At 37.3% G+C, this 24,035-nt stretch overlaps 1 protein-coding gene across 1 annotated transcript in view; it reads right to left on the bottom strand.

Moving 5' to 3' along the window:
- Positions 1–1,180: 1,180 nt before the first annotated feature.
- PIK3C2A (phosphatidylinositol-4-phosphate 3-kinase catalytic subunit type 2 alpha) overlaps positions 1,181–24,035 on the bottom strand; it is an 83,334-nt gene continuing 60,479 nt past the window's right edge. The window contains exons 17-33 of the mRNA XM_037049981.1: positions 23,738–23,831; positions 22,977–23,071; positions 22,447–22,627; positions 21,219–21,323; positions 19,716–19,808; positions 19,265–19,394; positions 16,648–16,784; positions 14,165–14,334; positions 13,455–13,611; positions 12,674–12,783; positions 10,005–10,212; positions 8,433–8,557; positions 7,285–7,402; positions 7,126–7,198; positions 6,463–6,566; positions 6,250–6,375; positions 1,181–4,241 (exon numbers count right to left, since the gene is read on the bottom strand). Of these exons, the coding sequence (XP_036905876.1) occupies positions 4,059–4,241; positions 6,250–6,375; positions 6,463–6,566; positions 7,126–7,198; positions 7,285–7,402; positions 8,433–8,557; positions 10,005–10,212; positions 12,674–12,783; positions 13,455–13,611; positions 14,165–14,334; positions 16,648–16,784; positions 19,265–19,394; positions 19,716–19,808; positions 21,219–21,323; positions 22,447–22,627; positions 22,977–23,071; positions 23,738–23,831 (2,209 nt within the window). The 3' untranslated portion in view covers positions 1,181–4,058. The remainder of the gene's footprint in view (positions 4,242–6,249; positions 6,376–6,462; positions 6,567–7,125; positions 7,199–7,284; positions 7,403–8,432; positions 8,558–10,004; positions 10,213–12,673; positions 12,784–13,454; positions 13,612–14,164; positions 14,335–16,647; positions 16,785–19,264; positions 19,395–19,715; positions 19,809–21,218; positions 21,324–22,446; positions 22,628–22,976; positions 23,072–23,737; positions 23,832–24,035) is intronic.

Below are 24,035 nucleotides of genomic sequence, written 5' to 3'. Positions count from 1 at the left end.
AAACCAGAATTATCTTCTGGAGGGCTGAGCCCTCCACCTGCTAGGCAGGTGTTTTAGGAATATCTGTATCAGTGAACCAGCTGGCGTTACTGTGAGAGGCTGCATTCAGCTTTGTTGATTTTTTTTCTGGTACACTTTTAAACAAGTTTGCCCATTTCATGGTGCACCAGGTGACTTACCAGTGCACATGCCCACACCATGCTGAGTGTTCAGCAGTTTCTGACCAAAACTTGCATGACCCCCATGTCCCACCCTCCCTCTTCATCGGATCTCACCCCAGGCGACTTTTGTTTCCCCGGATGAAAAAAGTCCTCAAAGGGAAATCAAGTTTTGCCAGTGTGGAAGAGGGGGAAAAGTGACAGAAGCACCAAAAGGCATCAGAATCAGTGAGTTAAAAAACTTGGGGAAAAATGTCTTTAATAGGTGCATTGCATTAAATGGAGAGTATCTTGAAGGTGACTGAAGTTGAAACATGTAAGATACATATTTTTTTATAAATAAATCCTGGCCTTTTGCGGGGGGGGGTCACCCTTTTATCTATACTTACACATGTCCTGGTTTCTATGAATCAAATAAGATTAGACCTAAGGTAAAACTGCTGTAGGTGTATGATGTATTCACTCATGGAGTTCATTACACTGTTGTCTAATTTTGTATGTCTCAAATTTGCATGCTGAAGTACTTCAAAAGAGTATAGGTGAAATAAAGTTGGTTTTCTTTTCTGCAGAAACTGAGTTCATTACTCCCAAGAAATTGTCTCTGATTGTTTAAGCTATTGCTCTTCATGGTGTCTAAGCCCTTTTACATGTTATGGTATGACTTGGTATTAGAAGAGTACATTTCCCTGTTGTGCATACATGCCTATAACATGGCTGTTACTACACTATTTAATATTTAAATAAACTACCAAAGGCCAGGGACCACACTCACAGAAGCATTTCAATTCTATGAAATGGTGATGGGGCTTTAGGAAAGAGGCAGTCCAGACCTTGTTCAAAGAACTTAGAAACCAAGCACACTGTATTTGGACACTGTTAGGGACAGCTTTAAAATTCTGGATTATTTGAACCTAATAAACTTCTGAGTAAAATGCAAAGAATAGCAACAGCTCAAAGTTTGGAACCAAAAACATTAATAGGGTCATTAAACATTGATGAGGAAAGAAATGATAGCAGAGTTCTTTATTCCAGAAATATTTTAATACAATCATAGTACAATTACAAAGTCACATCCAATCCACTGAATATATTCAAAGAATTAATAAAAATATTATACATCTTTGCTCACTACCTTAATATAATTAAAGTATTTGGTTCTTATGCATCAGACTAAACGCCACGTTCATGTTTGCACTGCTAGTAAACAGCATGTAAGTCCACCTGTGAATTACAGTGGTGTGGCTTCACTCCTTACTGATCTGAAGTCTAAGTATCAAAATTGAATGTTTTCTCTTTTAAATACCACAACATTTGAATCCTAGAAAAGAATGGTTAACCAATTTAAGGCAAGATACTAAAACTTTTATACAACTTTAACTTGAAGAGATAAAAGAATACTTTTATCAAAGATCATACATGCCTTAACATTTAGATACCTATTGATTCTTAAAAAGGCAGTAATAAAAATGTCAGTGCAAATTCTACATTGGGTTCCTCAGTAGAGAAAACAATAGTTTTTTTGGAGCAAACCATTATTTTCAAATCCCAAAATACTCCAAGAGGAAAAAATTCTGGTGTAGGACTTACATATAGCTTAACTATTTTTACTCAATAAAGATAGATACAAAACGTGATTATACATAAAAATTAGTGTCTTGGCCAGTTTGTTTAAACTTTAGTTAGATTTACTTGAATGCAGGCTTTAAAAAATTATTGAGAACCAACTGATTTAAAATTTATTGATAGTAGTAGTGCAAAAAGAGGTGTCTCTGTGCCCACCCCCGCTGCTTTTGGTAAGGGCTGAAGATTAGCATCTCACAAAGAAATAACATATTAAAATATATGTAAAGTGTTTATGATGTTTTAATGACCAAAAAAGGCACAACATTAGTTAAATTAAGAGAAAATATTACCATTTGTTCTGAACTCTGGTTAACTATAAAATATTAATCACAATGTACACTTTTAGATAAGAACCCAGATTTCCTGTAACTGAAGAGTGATACCACGTTTTCTAGCTCTATGATTTGTGCAGACAGACACCACAGTAAGACTGCAACGAGGCAGCCTACAGCGCTAACCACACCACAACAGTGGCTAAGTGACAACTCGTGGAATGGAATTAGGTCTCAAAAACTCAAGTGAAAATACTTAGTACTTTTACATTTGCAAAGCTACTTACACACTTGAAGAAAATGTTAACAGTATGTGAAAAAAGAAAAGTAAATGGTGGTGATTGACCTGCATTTTAATTACTGTATTAAATAGACGACACATTTTAACATTTAAAAAAAAAAAGACATTCATATATCACATGGGGTTTCTTACAAATGGACCATTAGTGTTAGGCACCAAAAATTTCAAGTTTTTCTCATTTCTTATTAGCCTGTCTCACCAATACATCCTCAACTATCTATTTCTGCTCTGCAGGTACCACGTTGTGTGTGAAACATCCGCACGGTCCACACAAAAATTCTGTCCTGGACACCTGAACGGCAAACGGCCCTTTCTCCCTTGGTATTTGCATTGCGTATTTTGTCAGTTATCTCACGGCACCTAGAGTGTTACAATCTAGTATCATTTAAAAAGTGAATTTTTATTTTAGCCATGAGAATATATATATACATATTTGTCCAAACTAAACAAACATAAAACTATGTGAACCTGAACAACAAATAAAAATGAATCTTACTCTTAATGGTTACTGTAAATAATTTCAATATGTCCCTTATGATTCAGAGTCACATTATTTTAAGGAAAATAACTTTTGGATGTGTGCTTACAAGTGTCAGACAGATTACAAGACCAACTTTGCCATAAAGCCTATATAAAAATTCCGTCTGGACCCTAGAATCTTGTCCTGGGCCTGCTGTGATGAGTCGGCCCTACGCACTACCGTTCTGCCTACCAGGAATGGGTACCCGGGTAAACAATCTCACTTGTTTAATGAGGGAGTGGAGTACAGACACATGGGAGTGAAACTACCAAACTTCAACTCACGCTCCTGGGAATAAAGGTAGGATTATAGTGGAATGATACAATTTAGTGTATTGCTACATTGATGAATCTCAGTTACCAGGTAACAAAAACATAAATCAAATGGCTGACTTCAAATAAGTCACATGTCAGAAGTAGAGAAAAATGATCTTTCTGTGGGAAAAACACTAGTCAGTGTGCATAATATCTTGTCTTGAGTACGTTGAAAGTGAGTGAAAACTATTTACTACTGATCGAGTCAGGAAAAACGATCAGAATGAAGTGCCAGGAAAGCATGTGAAGTTAAGGCACCATTATTTACAACTTCAGTAACTGGCACTTAATTCTGAAAAAGGCTTTAAAGACGTGAAACATAAAAAGCAGTATTATTTCTCCCTACTTCTATAAACTACTTAGTAGTTCTTAACTATCTATAATCTGTGCTTTGCTTCTCGGCCCCGTGCACAGCAGCTGCGCTGACAGTGGCACCCACACCTGCCCTGTGCTCTGGTGTCTGCAGACACGACCGCGTGGAGGCTGCAGAAGGTGCAAACCAGCAAAACAAACATGCGCTGTCTGTGTAAGAAAGAGTGAGAAACAGACCAAACTAAAGCTAGTTCTCTGAGTTACTCATGAGAGGGTTAAACTGTCCACCAGATAAGTCTTTTTCAGACTTATTATATATTAAGTTTAGGGTTTATAGCATTCTACAGGACTTTAAAACAGCAATGGCTTCAACAAATTCATAGAAGTTAATTGTGTGACAGTCGGTCCAACATGGATGTTGAATCCAACACATACATTTTACTTTATAAATTCTGTCCAAGTATAAAAACAGTATAAACAGTTCTCGTGTGTGTGTGTGTGCGCGCGCACGCACGTTTACAACCATTTTTTGCTTCCAAAGCTCAGAAATTCACTAGCTTAGAAATAGGTTGCTGCAGTCAGTTGATACCACTTAACCGTCTCTTTGCTCAGGTTGAAATTTTTCAAAGGCAGGGTTATTCCACCCAAGAAAAAATTCTCCCGCAGAGACTCTGCACTGAGGACACTCAGTTGAAGTTCTCTCTGTCTTAGGGTTTCTTTGCTATATCCACTGTACACAAGCTACAACAAAAGCAAAAAGAAAACAGAAAGTTACACATTATTTGGTTTCTTGGATTATTTTAAGTAGTAAAATAAATGGTTACTAGTTACAGAGTGAGTGCACTTAATAACATAGCCCTGGCTGGTGTAGCTCAGTGGATTGAGCACGGGCCTGCAAACCAGACGATCGCGGTTCGATTCCCAGTCAGGGCACATGCCTGGGTTGCAAGCCAGTTCTCGGCAGGGGACACACGGTACATTGTGTGTCCTCGGCAGAGGCAACCATACATTGATATTTCTCTCCCTCTCTCCTTCCCTTCCCCTCTAAAGATAAATAAATAAAATATTTTAAAAAAAATAACATTGGTTAGCCACACCCGGTGGAGCCTGATGCGTGCTTTGGCTGCACACTTTGCATGGCAGGGCTCCTGGACTGTATCACCAGTCCTCTGAATGTCTGCCACAGGAGTGCACCAAGTAGAAGGTTACTATGGCATAAAACCAAAAACATTTCTGAGATGGAGGTATGGGGAAGGGAAAAGGAATTACAAGGCAGCATGCAGTAAGATGATCTAATAGCTAGGAAAAAGGGAATAGAAGGAAGCAAGTTGAGAAAGCATAATTATAATTATTTTACAAAAAAATAACAGATTAAAATTTTCTTCTGTTACCTTTTTTCTGTTGGATTTTATCTACCATAAAGTGATACCCTCTGATTACCCACAATCCAATGCAAACTCACCAACTACAAATGTAATTTATGGCAAATCTGGAATGTTGAAAGCTACTGTCTTTCAAATCCTATATTCAACACTTAGAAAATTTTTTTTCAAGAATGTCTCACCATAATTTCTGAAAAACATCTCCCTAGTGTAGCCCTTCTCACTATCTGACTGTAAGGATTAAAAAAACTGACATTTCATTTTCTTGAAAGCACAATACTAACTAGAAAAAAGCCAACACTGCTTTTTGAGAATGATACAAATTTGTCTTCACCAAACATTTTTTATGCTTTTAATGACTGAAAGAATATTTTATAGTTTTAATAAATGTGTAACCTTGATGAAGAGTCAGAACTCTGCTTTCAAATCTCTACCCAGACATTTTTGGGTGAATGTAATGTTCATGTGAAAGAATAAGTTTATCCTAAAGAAGCAGCTGACGAAGAATCAGTGGTTTCCGCAGAGGAGCAGGTTTGCCAGTTGCCGTGACCAGTGGTCAGAGTCACAGTCCGGCCGCGCACTGTTCAGCTGATGCCCTGCGTCTGCTTTCCGTCTGCAGCACTTTATTTCAAGAGGGCTGCTGACAGACTAAATTGAACTAGAAGGAAAATGATTTTGAAACTACATCATATCAAGCAAAGGTAAAAGTACTGTAGGTATGTTTTTAAATCCTCACCCAAGGATGTATTTATTGATCTGAGACAGAAAAACATTGATTGGTCGCCTCCTATACACACCCCAACCAGGGATTGAACCTGCAGTCCTTTTGGTGTCCGGGGCAACGCTCCAACTGAGTCACCTGGCCAAGGCAGTACTGGAGATATTTTAAAAGAATGAACTGAAAGGGCATTTAAACTTCAATTATGTGAAAGATGCTATGTAGGTTCCAAGAAGTTCTGTGTGGTTCTGTGTGGTCCCAAGAAGTACAACTGAGATCCACAAATACAAAGTATAGGGAGCAAAGGTTTCAGCTCAATGTAAAAAATAATCTAAGAGTTGTAGCTGCCCCAAACAAACCAGATGGCTTGAAGGGATTCCAGCACAGATTGAATATCCCCTTTCTGAAAATGTAGAAGGGCTTCCAGCACTGGAAGGGTGGTTGAATAATGGCCCCTAAGATCTTTTTAAAACCTAATGTCTATGATTTCGGGTTCAATTCTATGTCACTTTGTTAAATACCATTGGGCTGCTACTGACTTGCTTTACCAATAAAACCGATATCTAAAAAATTTTAATTTGAAGTGTTTGAAATTTAAAATCTCAAAACAAGAGATCTAGGAAAGTTTTAGAGATGATTTTTAACTTACCATTTCATTGAATGTCGGGTTCCTAGTTTTTCGTGAAACTTTGGTTTTACGTTTGGATGTTTTGTGGGGATCTGGAAGTAGGTAGGTTTTGACGTATGGATTTGGATCAGCCCCATCTTCAGTGACCTACAAAGAAAAACAGTCCATTAACGGAGATGCTCCCTACCGAGGCATGGGTTTTCTCTGCCATCGCCATTATCCGTAGCCACTCACAAGATCTTTGATGTGCATCACCATGATGAAAAGAGTGCCATTTCGGTAAGAGACAGAGAGCTTCACCGATCCTCCTATCTGGCCTGGAGTGGGACTGAAGGGACCTGCATGTAAAAATATAAATACGCTCATCTTTATTTTATCTTGTTTGCAGTGATTCAAGCTACAACAACGACAATTTGCTTTAACTCCAGGACCACCACATGCACAGTAAAAAAGGGTAAAGAGCCCTGGTTGGTGTGGCTCAGTGGTTAAGTGCCAGTCTATGAATCAAAAAGTCGCCTGTTCGATTCCTGGGTTAGGGCACATGCCTGGGTTGTGGGCCAGGTCGCCAGTAGGGGGCGTGGGAGAGGCAACCACACATTGATGTTTCTCTCCCTCTCTTTCTCTTTTCCTTCCCCTCTCTAGAAAATAAATTTAAACAATTTTTAAAGGGTAAAGAACCTGGTTGGCCACTGGATATATACTTCTTTAGTGATCACATTCTATCAGGAAAATTATGTTTATCTAGAAATAGACCAGCTTAGAAAGAACACCTCCTCCCATCTCATTGAACCACAGCTAGTGACCCCGCTGTAACCCTACAACATCCACTGAGAAGCTCCAGACTTGCAGGCCACGCAGAAGCCATGAACTATCAATGAAGAGAAAAAAAAATCTCACCTGCAGATCTAGCTATTCCTTCAGCTTTCTCATCACGAAGTAAAGGGTGAAAAAAAGTACAAACAAGATCACACTAAGATAGAAGAGGAAAAAGATCCATTAGTTTGAATATTATATAGCACAAAAAACAGTATATTATTTTTTGAAGAGGACAATCACCTCCGCTACATCCGTTGAAGCACTCATCAAACTCTGTAAATAACTATTTAACTCAATTTTTCTTTTGGCTGCTACATCTTTTATGTGTGTTCTTCCTAGAACCATCCTATTAGGAAAGCTACAAAAGAAAAACAAGAACAAGTAGGATTTAAATTATTTCATCTGGAAGTTTTTATAGAATCAAGTATAACATTTTCTTATAAACACATTTTTATTATCTTAAATATAAACTAGAGTCTTAATTCACTACAAAGTACATTTTGTGACTTCTCTTCCAAGTAGTAGAGATGAAATAGTTCCAGTATCCACTATCCTTTTATGGAACCTGATAAAAAAAAGTGCATAGTTTTGCTAACTTGCTATAATTTTTAGTTATTTTCTACTCATCTCTTCTCAAGATTAATTATTCACAGATCTTATGGGCAAGTCTTATTCTCCAAAATAACCATTAATTAGCTATAGCTATTATAGACACCAGTATGATCCACAAATGACACAGGGCCCAAATCAGGGTAATCGTAACTCTGCTTATGTCGGTGGCAGTGGAAGAATGAGAACGCACAGGGAAATATACTGACACCCACTCTGCTGCCTCTTTACTTTTCCTATCTAGTTTGAGAAGAATATGAGCAACCAGTTGGACACAAGAAATCTACTGGTCGTCAACTACACTGAAACCGAGGCTTTCCAGTGGGTATCAGGCACAAAATGAAGCACTAAAGCTTCTGATTACCAATGTTAATGCTTCAGCTTTTTATTTTGGGGAGGAGTTTGGTATGATCATAATAGATTATTTCTGCAGTGATTTAAAATCTGAATTTTTAAAACCAAGTTTCCAGATTTTATCTTGTGTTGCTTACTGTGGTACAGACAACAAATTTAAAGCTTCACCTAAAATTAGGAAGCTGTAAAATCCCAAAATTTAAGTTTAAGATTTTGATCATTTGTCCATTAACTCCTTCATCAAACTTACAGTTCCTGTCTAAGTCTAGTGCTGTATTAGGCCCTTGTGTTCCACAAAGGAAAGTCAGTCCCATACGATCTGTAGTGTCCTACTAAGTGTTAAGACAAAACTTTTGAGCAAAACTTAGTAACAAATAAATTATTTCCTATAAAAAAAGTATTAATGTGTATGAAGAGGAACATACCCTGGTAACTTCCAAAGTGGAAAAATAATACTGAGCTTGTTGTGAAGTTCCTGAAACTCGTCAAATGTCCGGAACACAAACGATGGCTCGAGCTGTCCTTCCCTCAGAATTCGGACTACGTAAATCTGAGGAAATCACACCCACGCACGTTAGATTCATAGTAAGACCTTTCCCGACAAAAAACTTACAGCTCGACTATTGTATGTAATCTGAGCGCTTTTAGCTTGGTAATATAGTCACCACCAGGAAAGAGCAAATACTAAACTCATATTTACAGCACATCTAACTACATTCTAAGAGTGATCTTAACCATTGTACGATATAAAAACAAGACTGAAAAGGGAAAGTCATTTCATTTCCAGGACTAAATAAAATAACAGACTTCCCAAATTTATAAATGTAGTGCATTTCCAATGACAATATTAATCAGTAAGTTCATTTAAGAGAGTAAATAAGAAAAGAGGCAAAATTTATGGCAGCTGGGGCAGGAGAGAACACTTCCTTGATACTTAAACTATTATAAAGTCAAAGTACTTTAAAGAGCAAAATACTGATGCAGAGCCGAGTCAAACATATCTACGGAAGGAATAAACTCAGGGATGTGTAGAAACGTAAGTGTATGTAATGGTGGAGTAATCAATTGTTGGGAGAAAACAGACTGCTCCACAAAACGGTATTAGGATAAAATGATCAGTAAACATACAAAAATTTATTATTAAAATAGGTGAAAATATTTGAAAACAATAATAAAGCCACTTTCTAATATTTATCAATTTGTCTAAAATGTAAAGACTCAGAGTGCCACAAAGTATTATTCAATAAAAATAATAGCCCGAGATTGAAAAAGAACAGCACAAATGATGACCATGTTGTACCACGGCGGGGTGGCGGGGGAGCGGGGAGCACACTGAAGATCCTGTCTTTAAAGAACAAACTTTGTATGTCTGTGTGTGTGTGTTACAGTACTTCATCATCCCTAGAGAGTAGATTAAGAGCTTAGACTTTCACCCTGGCTGGTGTGGCTCAGTGGATTGAGTGCTGGACTGCAAAGCAAAGGGTCACCGGTTGATTCTCAATCAGGGCACATGCCTGGGTTGCGGGCCAGGTCCCCAAGAGGGGACACGGGAGATGCAACCACATATTAATGTTTCTCTCCCTCTCTTTTTCCTTCCTTTCCCCCCTCTCTAAAAATAAATAAATAAAATCATAAAAATGTCAACTTTCACTTTATCTGCTTCTCCACTGGTTGAATTTGTTACAATGAGCAAGCTTTACCTTTGAAATTAAGAACAAACTGAAGATAAGGAAGAAGAAAAAGCACTGCCCTTTTAGTTTTGTCTCTGAAAAGAAGAATATCATCTGTCCCTCATGGTTTTGGAGCAAATCTACCAAGAAATAAATACCAAAGCACAATTAGGGATGCTCCAAGTACCTTTGTTTATTTTGGGGCCACCCATAGAAGGAAGAGGTGTGACAAGAATGAGTGCTTGAAACTTCAGCAGAGTCAGTGAAGGAAGCAGCAAAAGGCAACAGCAATGCAGGCGTGAGTCTGCAAGATCAAACCAAACTTACGTAATGTTTATCCGGGTTGTACTTCTTATGATAAGTGAAAACAGAGACTTCCCTGATTCGGCCGTCCTGCTTAAAGGCGTGTGTCTTCGGTGAGAATGAAAGGGTGGGCTCGTCATTGGAAGGAAGGCCAGAAAAGCGCAGCTGAGCGAGGTTGTGGATGAAGAAGTTAAACTTCGTGGCGATGCTTCCCAAACTTGATTCAATCAGCCTACAAAATAATCAGAAAATGTGTTAACAGTAAATGTCCATGAGAACACGTTCACTTCTTTTAACATAATAAAAGAGGAAAATACTTTTATTACCTTTAAAATATGAAGCAGTTAAAAACCCGTTAAAATACATTCAACCTCAGAAAAAATTTTAGCACAAGATTCTCTATTCCATCCCATCCCACTGTCCCCCAAAAATAATGCTCTGATTTCTTGAGCCCTCTGGAGTCCAATATTAATTAAAAGCTTTTAGGGACAGAAGATGATTGGTAAAATGGCAAAAAGATTTCATTATTTTATTCCCTTGTAATAAATGGGTAGAGCAACAACTAAACAGATATAGAAGGAAGCTATCCAGAGTAATTAAAATTTTTAAAAATCTCTTCTATTAAATAGTAAAATAGTAGAACCTGGTATCAGAGTCCTTCAAATAATTATAACTTCCCTCAGTTGAAAACTAAGTTTTGACAGAATGGGAAATTTGGTGAGAATCAATTTGGAAGGGAGGCTTGGATAAAACATTTTAGGCAAGCAAAAGAAATGAGAAGTTTCAGAAACAGGATAAAGGAATCCAGGAAATGAAAGGAGATTCAGAAAGAGAATGAGAGAACCTCACACAAAGATGCTTCTCTTGCTATGGACCAAATGTTTGTGTCTCCCAAAATTCATGTGCTAAAGCCCCAGTGGGCAGGGCCTTTATGGAGTTAGCAATTAAGGTTAAAAGTAGAGCCCTGATCCGATAGGATTAGTGTCCTTAAAAGAAGAGACAAGAGCCCTGGCTGTCGTGGCTCCATGGACTGAGCGGGGGCTACAAACCAAAGGGTTGCTGATTCAATTCCCAGTCAGTGCACAAGCCTGGGTTGCAGGCCAGGTGCCCAGTGGGGACCATGTGAGAGGCAACTACACACTGATGTTTCTCCCCCACTCTCTCCCTCCCTTCCCCTCTCTCTAAAAATAAATAATTTTTAAAAAGAGAGAGATGAGAAAGCTCATGATTTCTTGCTCCATCTCCCTCTTTCCTGAGAGAAAACAGTGAGAAGGCAGTTGCCTGCTGCCTTTCCTCACCAGGAAGCAAACTGGCTAGCATTTTGACTTGGATTTCCTAGCCTCCAGAACTATGGGAAAATAAATTTCTGTTTTTTAAACCACTTCATCTGTGGTATTTTGTTATGGCAAATCAAGCAGACTAACATATGCCTACTTTACAGCCTTACCCAGAGGAGCCAACGAATCTTTTAAAAGAAGAAAAACAAAACCCAACAATACCTAAATTATCAGGATTAGTTTGAAAGGCTCTATAGTAGTCCACTTCCTTCAATAAAATCAGCCCAGACTCTTGAGACTAGGAAATCCAGCCCAGTGCTTCCTACTACTTCTCCACTGAGAGGAAGAGGCAAGAGAAAAAGGAGAGAAAAAGAGCATGAGCTCACGTAACCCTCCCGGCTATGGCACTGTAATGAGGTGGTACCACTAGTCACTGACCAATCTGGTCACCAGACATTTAGAACATATTTGCCTTTACAGCAATGACAAGTTCAAATGCAATCACTGGTATGTGTTTCAAGTACCACATGATTTCATAACAACTTACTAGAGCAGTGCTGCAGTCTGCCGTTTTAATCACATATGTATCCATGAAAATTTTTATAGCAGAACCCTCAAAAATAGATTAGGAAAAACCCTTGTACTTGGCACTACAGAATATATACTTCACAGAAATAGTTCATAAATCCTATTTGCTAATAGGATTTTATAATTAAAATCATATACTAACTAAAACAAGATCATGAGAGAGAAATAAATATATATTTTTTATTTTTTTAGGTTTTACTTATTTTTAGAGAGAGGAAGAAAGTGAGACAGAGAGGGAGAGAAACATCAATGTGTGGTTGCCTCTCACATGCCCCCTGCTGGGGACTGGCCCACAACTCAGGCATGTGCCCTGACTGGGAACTGAACGAGCAACCCTCTGGTTCACAGGCGGGCGGGCACTCAGTCCACTGAGCAACACCAGCCAGGGCTAAATTTATTTTCTTTCTTTCTTTTTTTAAAAAAATATTTTATTTATTTATTTTTTGGAGAGAAGGGAAAGTGGGGAGAAAGAGAGGAAGAAAAACATCAATGTGCAGTTGCCTCTCATCTGGCCCCCACTGGGAACTGGCCTGCAACCCAGGCATGTGCCCTGACTGGGAATCAAACCTGTGACCCTTTGTTTTGCAGGTCTGTGCTCAATCCACTGAGCTACACCAGCCAGGGCTAAATTTATTTTCTTTTTAATGTTGCAAATTCTTTATATTTATTCAGTAAATACACTTTTGACAACCTACTATTTGCTAATACTCTGAATCGATTTTTTTCTTATAAATCAGAATTCTGATATACAGCATTTGTTTACATGAAGGAAAACAAATCAAAGCTAAACTGTATGTGCCTTCTCTAATACACTTCAGCACACCTTACCTAGTAAAGAAAATTGTAGCTTCTGCATCTGTGGTTTGGGGTTGAAGTGCATCTCTAACGTATTTCAAATCTTGAATGCTTGTAAGTTCTGGTAGCCCTGAGGGAATCATCTAGAGAAAGAGAAAAAAAAGTTCGTGAGTTAATTTTTTAAAAAGGTCTGTTCCCCATCCTTCCCCAAAGCCTGTCTGGGTAATCCGAACTAAAATAAAGACAATCACAGTTTTGGGGAGTTTGTGTGTTAGAAACTTAACTGATTCTCTATAAATGAAAAAAATGAGGCAAGTGAAGTCAATTGTTGGAAGTTACAAAGTCAGTTTATGGAATATAAGCTATAAAATCCACTTATTTGTGACCAGTACTCTTCTTTTTTTAAATACTAATTTCAGTCACAATAAACAAAGTGGGTTTGTTTTTACTTTTTATTTTATGTGTGTCCAGAAAAGTACAGAAACCTAGGTGAACAAGGTTTCTGTACACTTTCTGATTTCAGTGTACAGCTTACTGAACGTACAGAATCTGAACACACGCAGGTTGAGACACGATGCATCTGCCGACATCCTAGGTGACCCCAGCGTCCCTCCCAGTTGCTATCACTCCTCCCCTGTAGGGTAACCAGCCTTGTGACTGATTTTTTAATATTTTCTAAAATTGCTGTAACAATATATCTGACATTTGAGAATATAGTAAATTTCATTGCAAATTTACAAAATATCCCTTTTGTTATTGAAACACAGACGCATTAATATAAAATTAATTAAATGCTTGTAAAGAACAGAGTTACCAGTGAAAGGAGGTTAAGAAAGAGGTTGGTCTGCTTCCTTATCAGGTTGTAGGCCTGGCAGCACAGGTCCACAAATAACTGGAAACGGATGGTGGGCTTTTCACCCCCGTTGATGACATACGCCATGTCAGAGGTCAGCACGAAAGGAGCCCGATCCCTATTTAAAAGAAAAGTACATACAAAGTGTTATTTGTGGAAGATATTCAAATAGTGCAATTGCTATCACATGGTTACTGAACTAAACTATAGCAATTTCCAATCGGAAAACTGAGTATCAGACAGTTTTGAATCTGCATAATTCTTAGAAATTCACATTTTCACAGAAGTCACTGTAAAATTTCACCATTTAGATAGAGCTTACACATGAACCTTTTCCCAAGGTAATAAGTATAAATCCACACTCTCAGAGATCAAACACAGTTACAATGACAAACACACAGAGAGAAAACCTTTGTTCTTGTTGACATTATACAAGTGGGAACACCTGCAGTTAGATACCACTAACTGGACAAAATACCCCAATTCACCTCAGCAAAGGTTACACACACATACTCATTCTTGTGGTAAGGTCATCTCTTAGAGCTTTTTCATCCCCATTTAGGCCCCAAAGTAGCTCCCAGGCAAAGAACAGCAAGGAAAAGGAGGAGGCTTGGGAAATTAATTTGTGAAATTGGAAGTGCCTCTCTTTTCTTTAACAACAATATTGGTACCTTCTGAAGCTACCAAACATCTGTGCATGGCCCAAGAACTTCCCAAAGTCGATGTGAAACATGTGTCCCGTGCTTCGAAGCATTATGTTATCATTGTGTCGATCACAGATGCCTAAAACATAGGTGGCCACACAACATCCAGCACAAGAGTAGATAAAATTCTCAGAAGCCTGCAATAAAGACATAAAATTATTTGGGGGAAAAATTATTTCTAAAGGAGGTAAGATTACAAAGATTAACATAGTTCATCACCCTTTGAAATCATTATTGCAATCCACTTTCTAAACAGCTGATAAGTTGGATTATGGTAACAAGCCAGCCCTTTCATGATTCAAAAATAAAAACACCCTTCTAAAGGCGGTTACAGTGAGACAAAGATGAATCTGAATAAAAAAATATTATCATTTTAGTTTTTGACTTGTAGGGAGGGCATGTGTACAGAAAATCAGCTTGTATTTTGAAACATCCAATAATAAAATTAATGTATTCTGTTGCTAATTTGGTTAACTCCTTATGTATCATCTATTAAGTGTCTCAAAGCTGGAGACGTTAGTCCTGCCTGTTCTGAGGTTAAGTTACTAACGTAGTATTGTACAGAAGGACACAGCAAGATGCATACGATGAAAATTTTCATCTAAAACGTGCATTTAGTTTATTCTCAAGATACTACACTTCTGAATGAAGCAGTCTCATGGTTCTATTTATTCCATATGGCTCATTTTATGTCATAAGCCCCCAGAAATCATTACTGATGTTGATGACACAGCAAATGTTTGGCCCTGGCCAAGTAGCTCAGTTGGTTAGATCGTCATCCCCACAGGCCAAGGTTGTGGGTTTGATCCCCAGTCAGGGCACATACAACAATCAACCAATGAATACACAAATGAATGAAATGACAACTCAACATTTCTCTCCTTTTCTCTCTCTTTCTCACAAAAAGGGAAAACAATAAATAATTTTTAAATGTACCTTAAAAAATATTTACATAGCACTTATCAAAAATCAGGTACTGCACTACTCTCTGTTCCCCTCCCCCTCACACACTCGCGGTGTAGGCATGTGTATGCATATGTTGTATGTCTGGATGGATGGATATATATATTAACTCATTAAAAATCTCCTAACAAACCAATGACGTAAGTACTATTATTGTCATTTTACATATGAAACTGAAACACAGAGAGGTTATTTGCCTAAGTTCACATAATTGTTAAGAGACAGAGCCAAGACTCAAACCAAGGCAATGTGACTCCTCTGTATTACATTCCCCACATACAAAAGCCAAATGCATGAAAGGCCATCTGTGTTGCTTCTCCATCATTTGGTGTCACACAGCTTACCCAGAATCACAAAAAGCCAGCCCTGCTGTAAACAAGTACTGGCTTCTGCTGCATTGCTTTCCCCACACCACAAAAGAAGAAAAGGAAGTGTTTTTAAACATTTTAAAAGACCAATGAAATTCCCCTACTCTACTTTCTTAGGTCAACAGGTAGCTCATGTACATACCCATGTACAAATGTGATACATTAATGATTTGATACAAACTAGGCAGGCAAATGACAATGGAACTGGGATCGCTTAGACCCCAGTGAAAGTATTCTTGAGTCTTCCTTGGACCAATTTCAGATCATTGCACATGTTATGTCCTAGAGATTCCCTTTCCTCTTGTGTAATACAAAAGTATTCTGAAACAAAAAAGTGATGCCTCCAATAATAACAACAGCTACCAATGATAGAATTTACTATATTATATATTAATTTCTTCTCTCTCACACATTCATATGCGTTAGTACATAATTAATATCATATATTGGTTGCATGGTATGTATAATTATATATTACTATATATTGTATATTAGTATACTATATAATCTGACATTGATTATAATATTAACATTATATATTAATTACTATATTATATATAATTAATTATAAGTAAATATATTAATTCATTTACTTCCCACTATAACCTACAATGCTAATTTTTACAGCCATAATACTGTACTATCATAAAAATATAATACTATAACATTTTATAACAGACGTCACTGAGGCACAAAGAAGTTAAATAATTTGCCTGAGGCTGTATAGCTGGTGAGTAACTTAGGACCTGAATTCAAGCCCAGAAAGTCTGGCCCATGTTCTTTGCTCTTAACTACCCCACGACATAGCCACTGTACTGATTTCCTTAACTTTTTCCAAGACCTTTGTGAAATATAATATTCTGGGCTATAAAAATACCAGTTTTGCTGGCTTCTAAATACATGTTTGGAAAGGTTTTTTTTGTAATTTGACACTGGTTTCACTTAGATTCCTGCCATTAAATGCATTCTGTTTTTACATTCTTTCTTTACTTGGGGAAATACACTGCTTTCACGACTTAAGACTAAATAGCTGAAACAGAGCTGGAAAATAAAAGCACTGAAGATCTATGCAACACAATTTTACCCAAGTTACTGAGAATAAGGCCACACGCTAATCACCTTCTCATATTCCTCCTCGGAAGGGTTGTACTTCCTCAGCCACTCTGCAAGTGGTTTATCTTTAAAGGACCCGGTCACGCCGTATTCCACTTGGATTTTCCTGAGGGTATCTGAAGCGGGAACTAGCTCCACCATGCCTTTAACAACAAAATATTAAGCTACATGAAAATAACTTCCAAAAATAAGCCTTTTAAAAATGGGTAGCTTTCAAGCTTTGACATAAGACACCAGCTACAATTATTATTTTTTAAAAAATCAATGCTGGCGTCTCATGCTAGAAAATGTGAGCAATCAAAACTATTTTTTTATTTTTGGAAGATCCACAATGTAAAAGGTAATTTAACTGTTCGAGACTCTATAGTCCATACACCCATGTGCTATCCATCCCCCAAATAACAATCTTAAGTACAAAGTAGGTAATATGACCTCCCTAATAAAACTACTTATAGGGTACATGCTGTCACACAGTGTTTTCTCACAACACTTTCACGAATACTTTCTCTAGTCATGCATCTGTTGAAGATAAGAGTGTTTCAGAGTACATTAAGCCCTTTCAAAGGGAAGAACATGTTAAGATTGTCCCTGTCATATGCTTAAGTCTCATGTAAGTGTTTTTTCTTCCTACTGAAATATGTATGTTTGGCTGGGCAAATATTTTTGGCTCTATTCATAGTTCCCTTAAAACAAATATCAAACAAATAAATTATGGGACATCTATGCAATGTAATAAGGTAGATCCCTATGTAATTATGTAGAAAAACCTCAAAAAAAAGTTTTTAAAGACAAAATCCAGGTGTAGAGCTGTTCATTTTGTGTTTTAAAAAAAGACTATTTGTCCTGGCTGGGGGGGTTCAGTGGTCTGAGTGCCCACCTGCCAATCAAAAGGTCACCGGATTGATTCCCAGTCAGGGCACATGTCTGGGTAGCGGGCCAGGTCCCCAGATGGGGGTACACAAGAGGCAACTGACTGATGTTCTCTCACACATCAATGTTTCTCTCCCTGTCTTTCTACCTCCCTTCCCTCTATCTAAATAAAAGTAAATAAATTTTTAAAGAGATTATTATGTATGTTGGAATATACACAAAATATTCCCAGAAGGCTATGTGAGAGATTATATTTTGCAAGCAGGATGCCTTACGATTAAGGATGGAGGTGTAGGAGCACACTAAGATTTATTTTTCAATTACAAGCTATACAGACATTTTACAATGCACATATATTATTTATATAATTTAAATTAGCTTTATATTTTTTAAAAATCAAGGAAATGCACTGGCATCAAAATAAGATATGGATAAAGAGACCTGCTTTGGACAAAGAACTAGAAGAAACCAAATAAGCCAAGGCCTCCAGGCCGTCCCAAAAGGAAGTGCACAGGCCTAGGTTGTAATCCTAGCCATCGGGTCACTTGTGGCAGAATGAATTCATTTGGATCTTTTCTGTTGTTTTGGTTGCATCATCTGGTTTACAGTTCAACGTGACAGCTTTTTGCAATGAGTACCTGCATCTTGACTCTATGGTTACATTTAATCAAACTGTTAACATATATACAAATATCTAATTTCATAATCAAACATACATATGCACAAATTACTCAGGACCACAACAGGTCATCATGAAGAAGGATTGGCCTTAACTCTGGGAGCCTATGAAGAGAACTGGGACTGATGGTCAGGAGAAACCAGAAGTCAGTTCCCATTCACCTGGATACAGAAAAGAATTCTACAGCCAGGAGAATCCGGGACGTCATGGACTACCTTGGAACACAGCGAATTCCCTTCACTATAAGCATTTAAGCATAAATTGAATGGCAAATGTTAGATGGATGATTAGAGAAGATAATCTTTTGGGTGACATCCTACTGTCTACGATTATAATCTAGAAATCATTTCTCATCTTTACTAATCATAGGTGATCTTTCTGTCCTTTAAAACCCACGGCATTGCCATTGTAGTTATTCTTAGAGCTTCTGGCTCACTAAAGCATTTTCTAATTATTTACATATGTCTTCAATTGCTTCTCTCTAAAATATAAGCACTATATGCTATTAGCATTCTGCAGATGGTAGGTACACAACAAACATTTGTTGAGTAACAATAATGGTTGTGATTTACTGAGTGGCTAATATGTACCAGACAGTAGGGTGTTTTACACTTATTATCTCATTTAATGATCACAATGTTTCTATGAGTATAGTACTGTTATTATTCACACTGAACATATGTCAAATGAAAAATGTATTCAATAAGTAATAAGATAAAGTTTGTTCTTAGTGGAAAAAAGCATTGTAACCATTATTCCATTTTGCTGTAATGAAATCTAAATTGGTTTAACTTAGAGATGGCCTTAGCTATAAGTCAAAAGCCAAAGACCATAAAGTCTTTGTTAGGTCAATAGTGGACACCTCCGGTTACTGCAAAGCACTTATCAGGGCTACTCACTGAGTTACTTAATCATGAGCAAATGAATCGGTAAAGTAACACTAGGTTAAAAGACGAAATAACTAAGATTACAGTGTGTCAGCATCAAGATCCTATGGCAGTCATACTCTGAGCTAAGAGTTCACAAAAAAATACAAATAAAAATAAGACACGAAGACACAGCCAACAAGGTTACCTCTGTCCCTGCCAGTTGAGAGACATTTGAAAATCACCATCCTCAGATCCAGTCCTTCTTTAAGCCAGATTTTGTCCATTATCTTTATCATCTGTAAAGCTAACATATCTTGCCGAAGATCTTCACCAACCTTGAAATCAACCAAACAAAATGAAACGTGTACCCTCCCCAGACACTGCACAGATCACAGGCGGTAAAGCGGGGAAGGGGAAGAGTCCGCGTGAAAAGCTCCGCCTGGAGTCGTGCTCACTAGCACGGCAGCAAGTCCAGCCCAGAGGTCCATTTACTCCCAAATCTGTCTGGGAACAGTGAATGCCAGTGATAATATTTCCCACAATTATTCAACTTAATCAAATAGTACATAAAATTACTTGTGCAATTTTGGAAAAGAAATTTGAAAAAAGAATTTCTAAATTACCACTTAAAAACAAAGTAACCTTATTTTGCTCACCTTAAACATGACGTTAATTTCTTCCCCCACTGGATCGGCATTCGCCATGGTCACCTTCAGGGGCACAGCATTAGAACTGAAGAAGGAACATGACTACAAATAGAGCACATCGAGTGTGAGAACGGAAACACCGCAATAAATGGGTTTAGTTTTTTCTTGTCCTAAGCATTCTTCCTTTCACTTGCTTCTCTTAATTATGGCAAATGGAGAAACACAGGAAAGCTGTTTTTAGATTATCTGGCGGATAAAAGGTATATAAACATACTTTCTGAAACTTAAACATAGCATAGGAGTAAAATATCATCTACTACTCTTTGAGCAGCGAAGCAAAAACTTAAAAACTTGAGACAAAAACTATTAAAAGTTTGAGCTTTAAGTATCATAATTCTTCAACAGAGCACAAAAATTTTGTATAATCGTATCTTTCCTCTAAATTAGTGTAATCTGGGATAAGATCCCTACTTCTCCAATTTATAGTAATATTATAATTAATAATTAGTCATGCAAATAGCAACATTAAATTTAACAATTAAATTAGCAGAGATACAATTAACAATTATAATCTTACTCTAAGTGAAACTGGTTAAAAAACTAATTGACGACTGTGAGACCCACTTAAAGGTAAACAACAAACCAACAAAGAAAACGTAATCATTCTGCGCCCCAGTGACATACGCATACAAGTCAGGCCTCCACGGCTAAATTTCAAGGAAGAGTAGCCATGTCAACTTAAAAAAAAATCTGAAATTCCATTATGAATAGCTATACCCTGGCCTTTCAAAACCACAAACTCAAATGGATGAATTAATTGGTTGCTTTTGCTGAACTCATGATAGAGAAAAATCCCTATTTGTATCACAATTAGTCCAGTTCAAAATAACATTACACAATTTTGATGATTACTCACTAGTTTTTGATTGCTCTAAAAAGTGCTATAAGCCCCAACTGGTGTGGCTCGGATTGAGTGCTGGCCTGTGAACCAAAGGGTCACTGGTTCGACTACCAGTTGGGGCACATGCCAGGGTTGCCAGCCAGGTCCCCAGTGCGGGGGTGGGGGCATGTGAGAGGCAACCACACGTTGATGTTTCTCTCCTTCTCTTTCTCCCTCCCTCCCCGTCTCTCTAAAAATAAATAAAATCTTTTTAAAAAAGTGCTATAAACCCAGGAAGAGTTTACCTGACTACTCACAAGGAAGGGAAAAGCGTCTGTGACTGCGCAGTTTTACCATCAGAATTAAGAACACATTCCTCTCATGTAACTATTTACACCGCAGTGAAGTGTAATTTAATTTGAGGTAGTAAGTAATTTTACACTTTTTTCTTTCAGGAATGGTGACTAGTGACAATGTACTAAGATAAACAGGGGCCTTTATACCACAGACATCTACTAATACTTATAAGCAACCTAGGTAGACATGATCCTCACTTGCTTTAAGCACGCCTGCCCATTTCCCTTCTTCCTGCACATTATTTTGAAATATGAACTTATAATTTTATGTGTCACCTTAATGTTTAATTCTTTTGCCACAAGACTTGGACTAAGAGGGAGACGACATTCATTTCTTAGAAAAAAGGACTGAACCCGTTCCATACCCCTTTGCAGGACAACCTAGGAAAAGAGAAGGGGACTGTGAGTACATAACGGAGATGAGTACATATTTTTAAGACAACAAAATTATGATGTGGACCTAATTTTTTAAATGCCCAATTGTCAAATGTTGCTAAAGAGAGTTAATTTTTACTATAAAAATAAAATTAGAACAGGCAAAGGCTATAAACATGGGAGGGGACAGTATATGTATGTTCATACTTAACATTTGTTAAAACTCACATTCAAATAAACAGAAATTGAATAAAAATTAGGTATAACTTCATCAGAGAAAAATTTAAGATAATATCCAGTGCTGGCTACAGCATGGGAAACAGATACTTTCATACCCTATTAGTGGAGAGAGGGTTGTATACCGGTCCACATATAAATATGTAATTTATTTTTTGGTAGAGCAATCCAATAGAAACTACTACGACTAAATATGTACATAGTTCTTAACTCAACTATTTCACCTGTAGGAATATCCTATAAAGAAATGAGGGGCAAACACGTACACACTGCAGTTCATTGCAGGACTGATTGAGAAAAGAAAAATATGTAAACAGTCTACATAGAGGTAATTAATGGTTCATCATTTATGCTACAATTACCTCGAAATATTATGTACCTATTAAGAAACATGAATTGTAACTATGTATGTACTGACATGAATTCTCCAAGATGAAGTAAAAAAAAAGCAGTTTGTACACACAAAAAAAGTGTATGTGTAAAACCATAAAAAATGACCAAGAAGGAAACACAGCAAACTGTAAGAGATTTATTCTATAAACTTCTTCATTATTTAGATTTTTTTTAAACATTGGCATCCAGCCGTAGTTTTATTATTTTTACAGTTGTGAAATTTAAAAAGCAAAACAATGAAAGAAACTCAACAGAAAAGAATTCATGAAAGGGAATTTTAAATCAGTGCTTTAATGGGAATTAAGGCACTGATTTTCTGAGTTAGGTTGTGAAATCTTTCCCTAAGGATTTTAAGTAACCTTTAAATTCATCTGTCCAAAACAGCATAGGGGTAGTGAGAATTCTATTGGCTATCGACAAAGAACAACGACTTCACTTGTCAACACTGTAAAGATCCTTTAATATCGACATGTTTATGTTCCTTCTTCTGGGTACATACCTGTCTGGCGGACCCACTAGCCTGCTTCACTTTTTCTGCTACTCCTCCTAAAAGCTGCACAAGTTTTGACTGCTTCAAGAGTTCTTCTCTGAGCCCTTTTCCTCCCACTGACAGGAGAGCCCCCAAAACATGTTCATATCGGGCACCGAACTGTGCGTCATGCAGGGCATCCTTGAGGAGCCTAACAGAGCAAAATATTTGTCAGCCACTTCTGAAAACTGGATGAACATCTCCCCAAAATCAATTTTACAAGTTTAATTTTAGGTCTCCAGAAATTTATTTTAAGTCATACAGGCAAGTAAAAATTCATTCATTATTATAGAGCTCTAACATGCCAAATAGAGAGTTTTGCTATTTTTTGTTTTATTTCTAAGGACATGATAATTTAATTTCTTTAAAAAATAATGCCTTTATAGAACATCTGATATCAACAGTAAATGGTCTGGGTGTACCATTTAGACATTCAGAGTATGTCATCTGTGTAAATACTAGGAATAAAAATAAAGTACTGAAGAAAATTTAAATCTTACCAATATAAATTGTGCGCTATCTGTATATTTCCCAATGCCCTGGACAGAAGGAAGTGTACCAATGGACTGTTCAAATAAATTTCATATTTCAAAGCCTACACATAAAAGAAAATAAAGAGTTACTAATGGTCAAACCCATACTACACTGTTAGGATAAAATTATCAAAAAAAGAAATTATATAAAGCTCACTCCTGTTGATGAAAGATGATACTGATAAAAATGAAACAGATAAATTAACTTAGGCTAAATTAATGAAATCAAGCAGGAAATCACAGACCTGGGAATAACATTCATTAGCTATGTTTGAATGGCCAGTAAAGGAAAATAAAAGCTCAAGTCTGATTTATTCTGAGAATCTAAAAAGTCAAAGAATTAAAAATTCAGATCTATATCTATATACACACACACTAGGTCAGTCCAGAAAAAATCCAAGCATTGTTAATATAACAAGAACGGTTTGCGCGACATCGATGCAACGTGGCAGCATGGAGAGTGGACTGGAATGCGCATGCAATGACAATGACGACTGCACTGTACTAGTCAGTGGGGCAGTACATGCCCTTGAGTGAGCATGCGCACTGTGTGGCCATCACATTTAAAATGACTGAATGACTACAGCAACAAAACTGCGTCAAATCTTGTGTTAGGCCTGAACATTCCTCTGCGGAAAGTATGCGGATGATTCAGAGGCTGCAGCTATGGGCAAGCGGTGATTGCAGCTTCACCACCACAGCACGCCCGCTCGTGCATCACGTCTCACCTGGACAAACTGTGGAAGAAGATCTGTCAGCTCATCGTCACTAATAGCCTCGATCCAGCTCACAGCTTGGGACCTCACTTCCTGATCAGCAAATCTAGAAAAGTGTCACAAAAATCAAGATTGGATCGTGACTTCTTTCTAATGAAATTGTATTTCCTGAAAATATAATCTAAATCTATTCTTAACAATGAATGCTCATATAGCTCTTTATCCAAATGCAATGTGTGTCATCTTCCTTTTTAGGAAGAAAAAGGAAGATGTACAAATGCTGTGCTGTACAAATTCTGGTAGCGGACTG

Source organism: Sturnira hondurensis, unplaced genomic scaffold (genome assembly GCF_014824575.4).
Source record: "Sturnira hondurensis isolate 20B ecotype Veracruz unplaced genomic scaffold, ASM1482457v3 Scaffold0006505, whole genome shotgun sequence".
In the NCBI taxonomy this organism is placed as follows: Eukaryota; Metazoa; Chordata; class Mammalia; order Chiroptera; family Phyllostomidae; genus Sturnira; species Sturnira hondurensis.
Note: the sequence above shows the minus strand (reverse complement) of the source record. Positions and strands in the feature narration are given on the sequence as shown.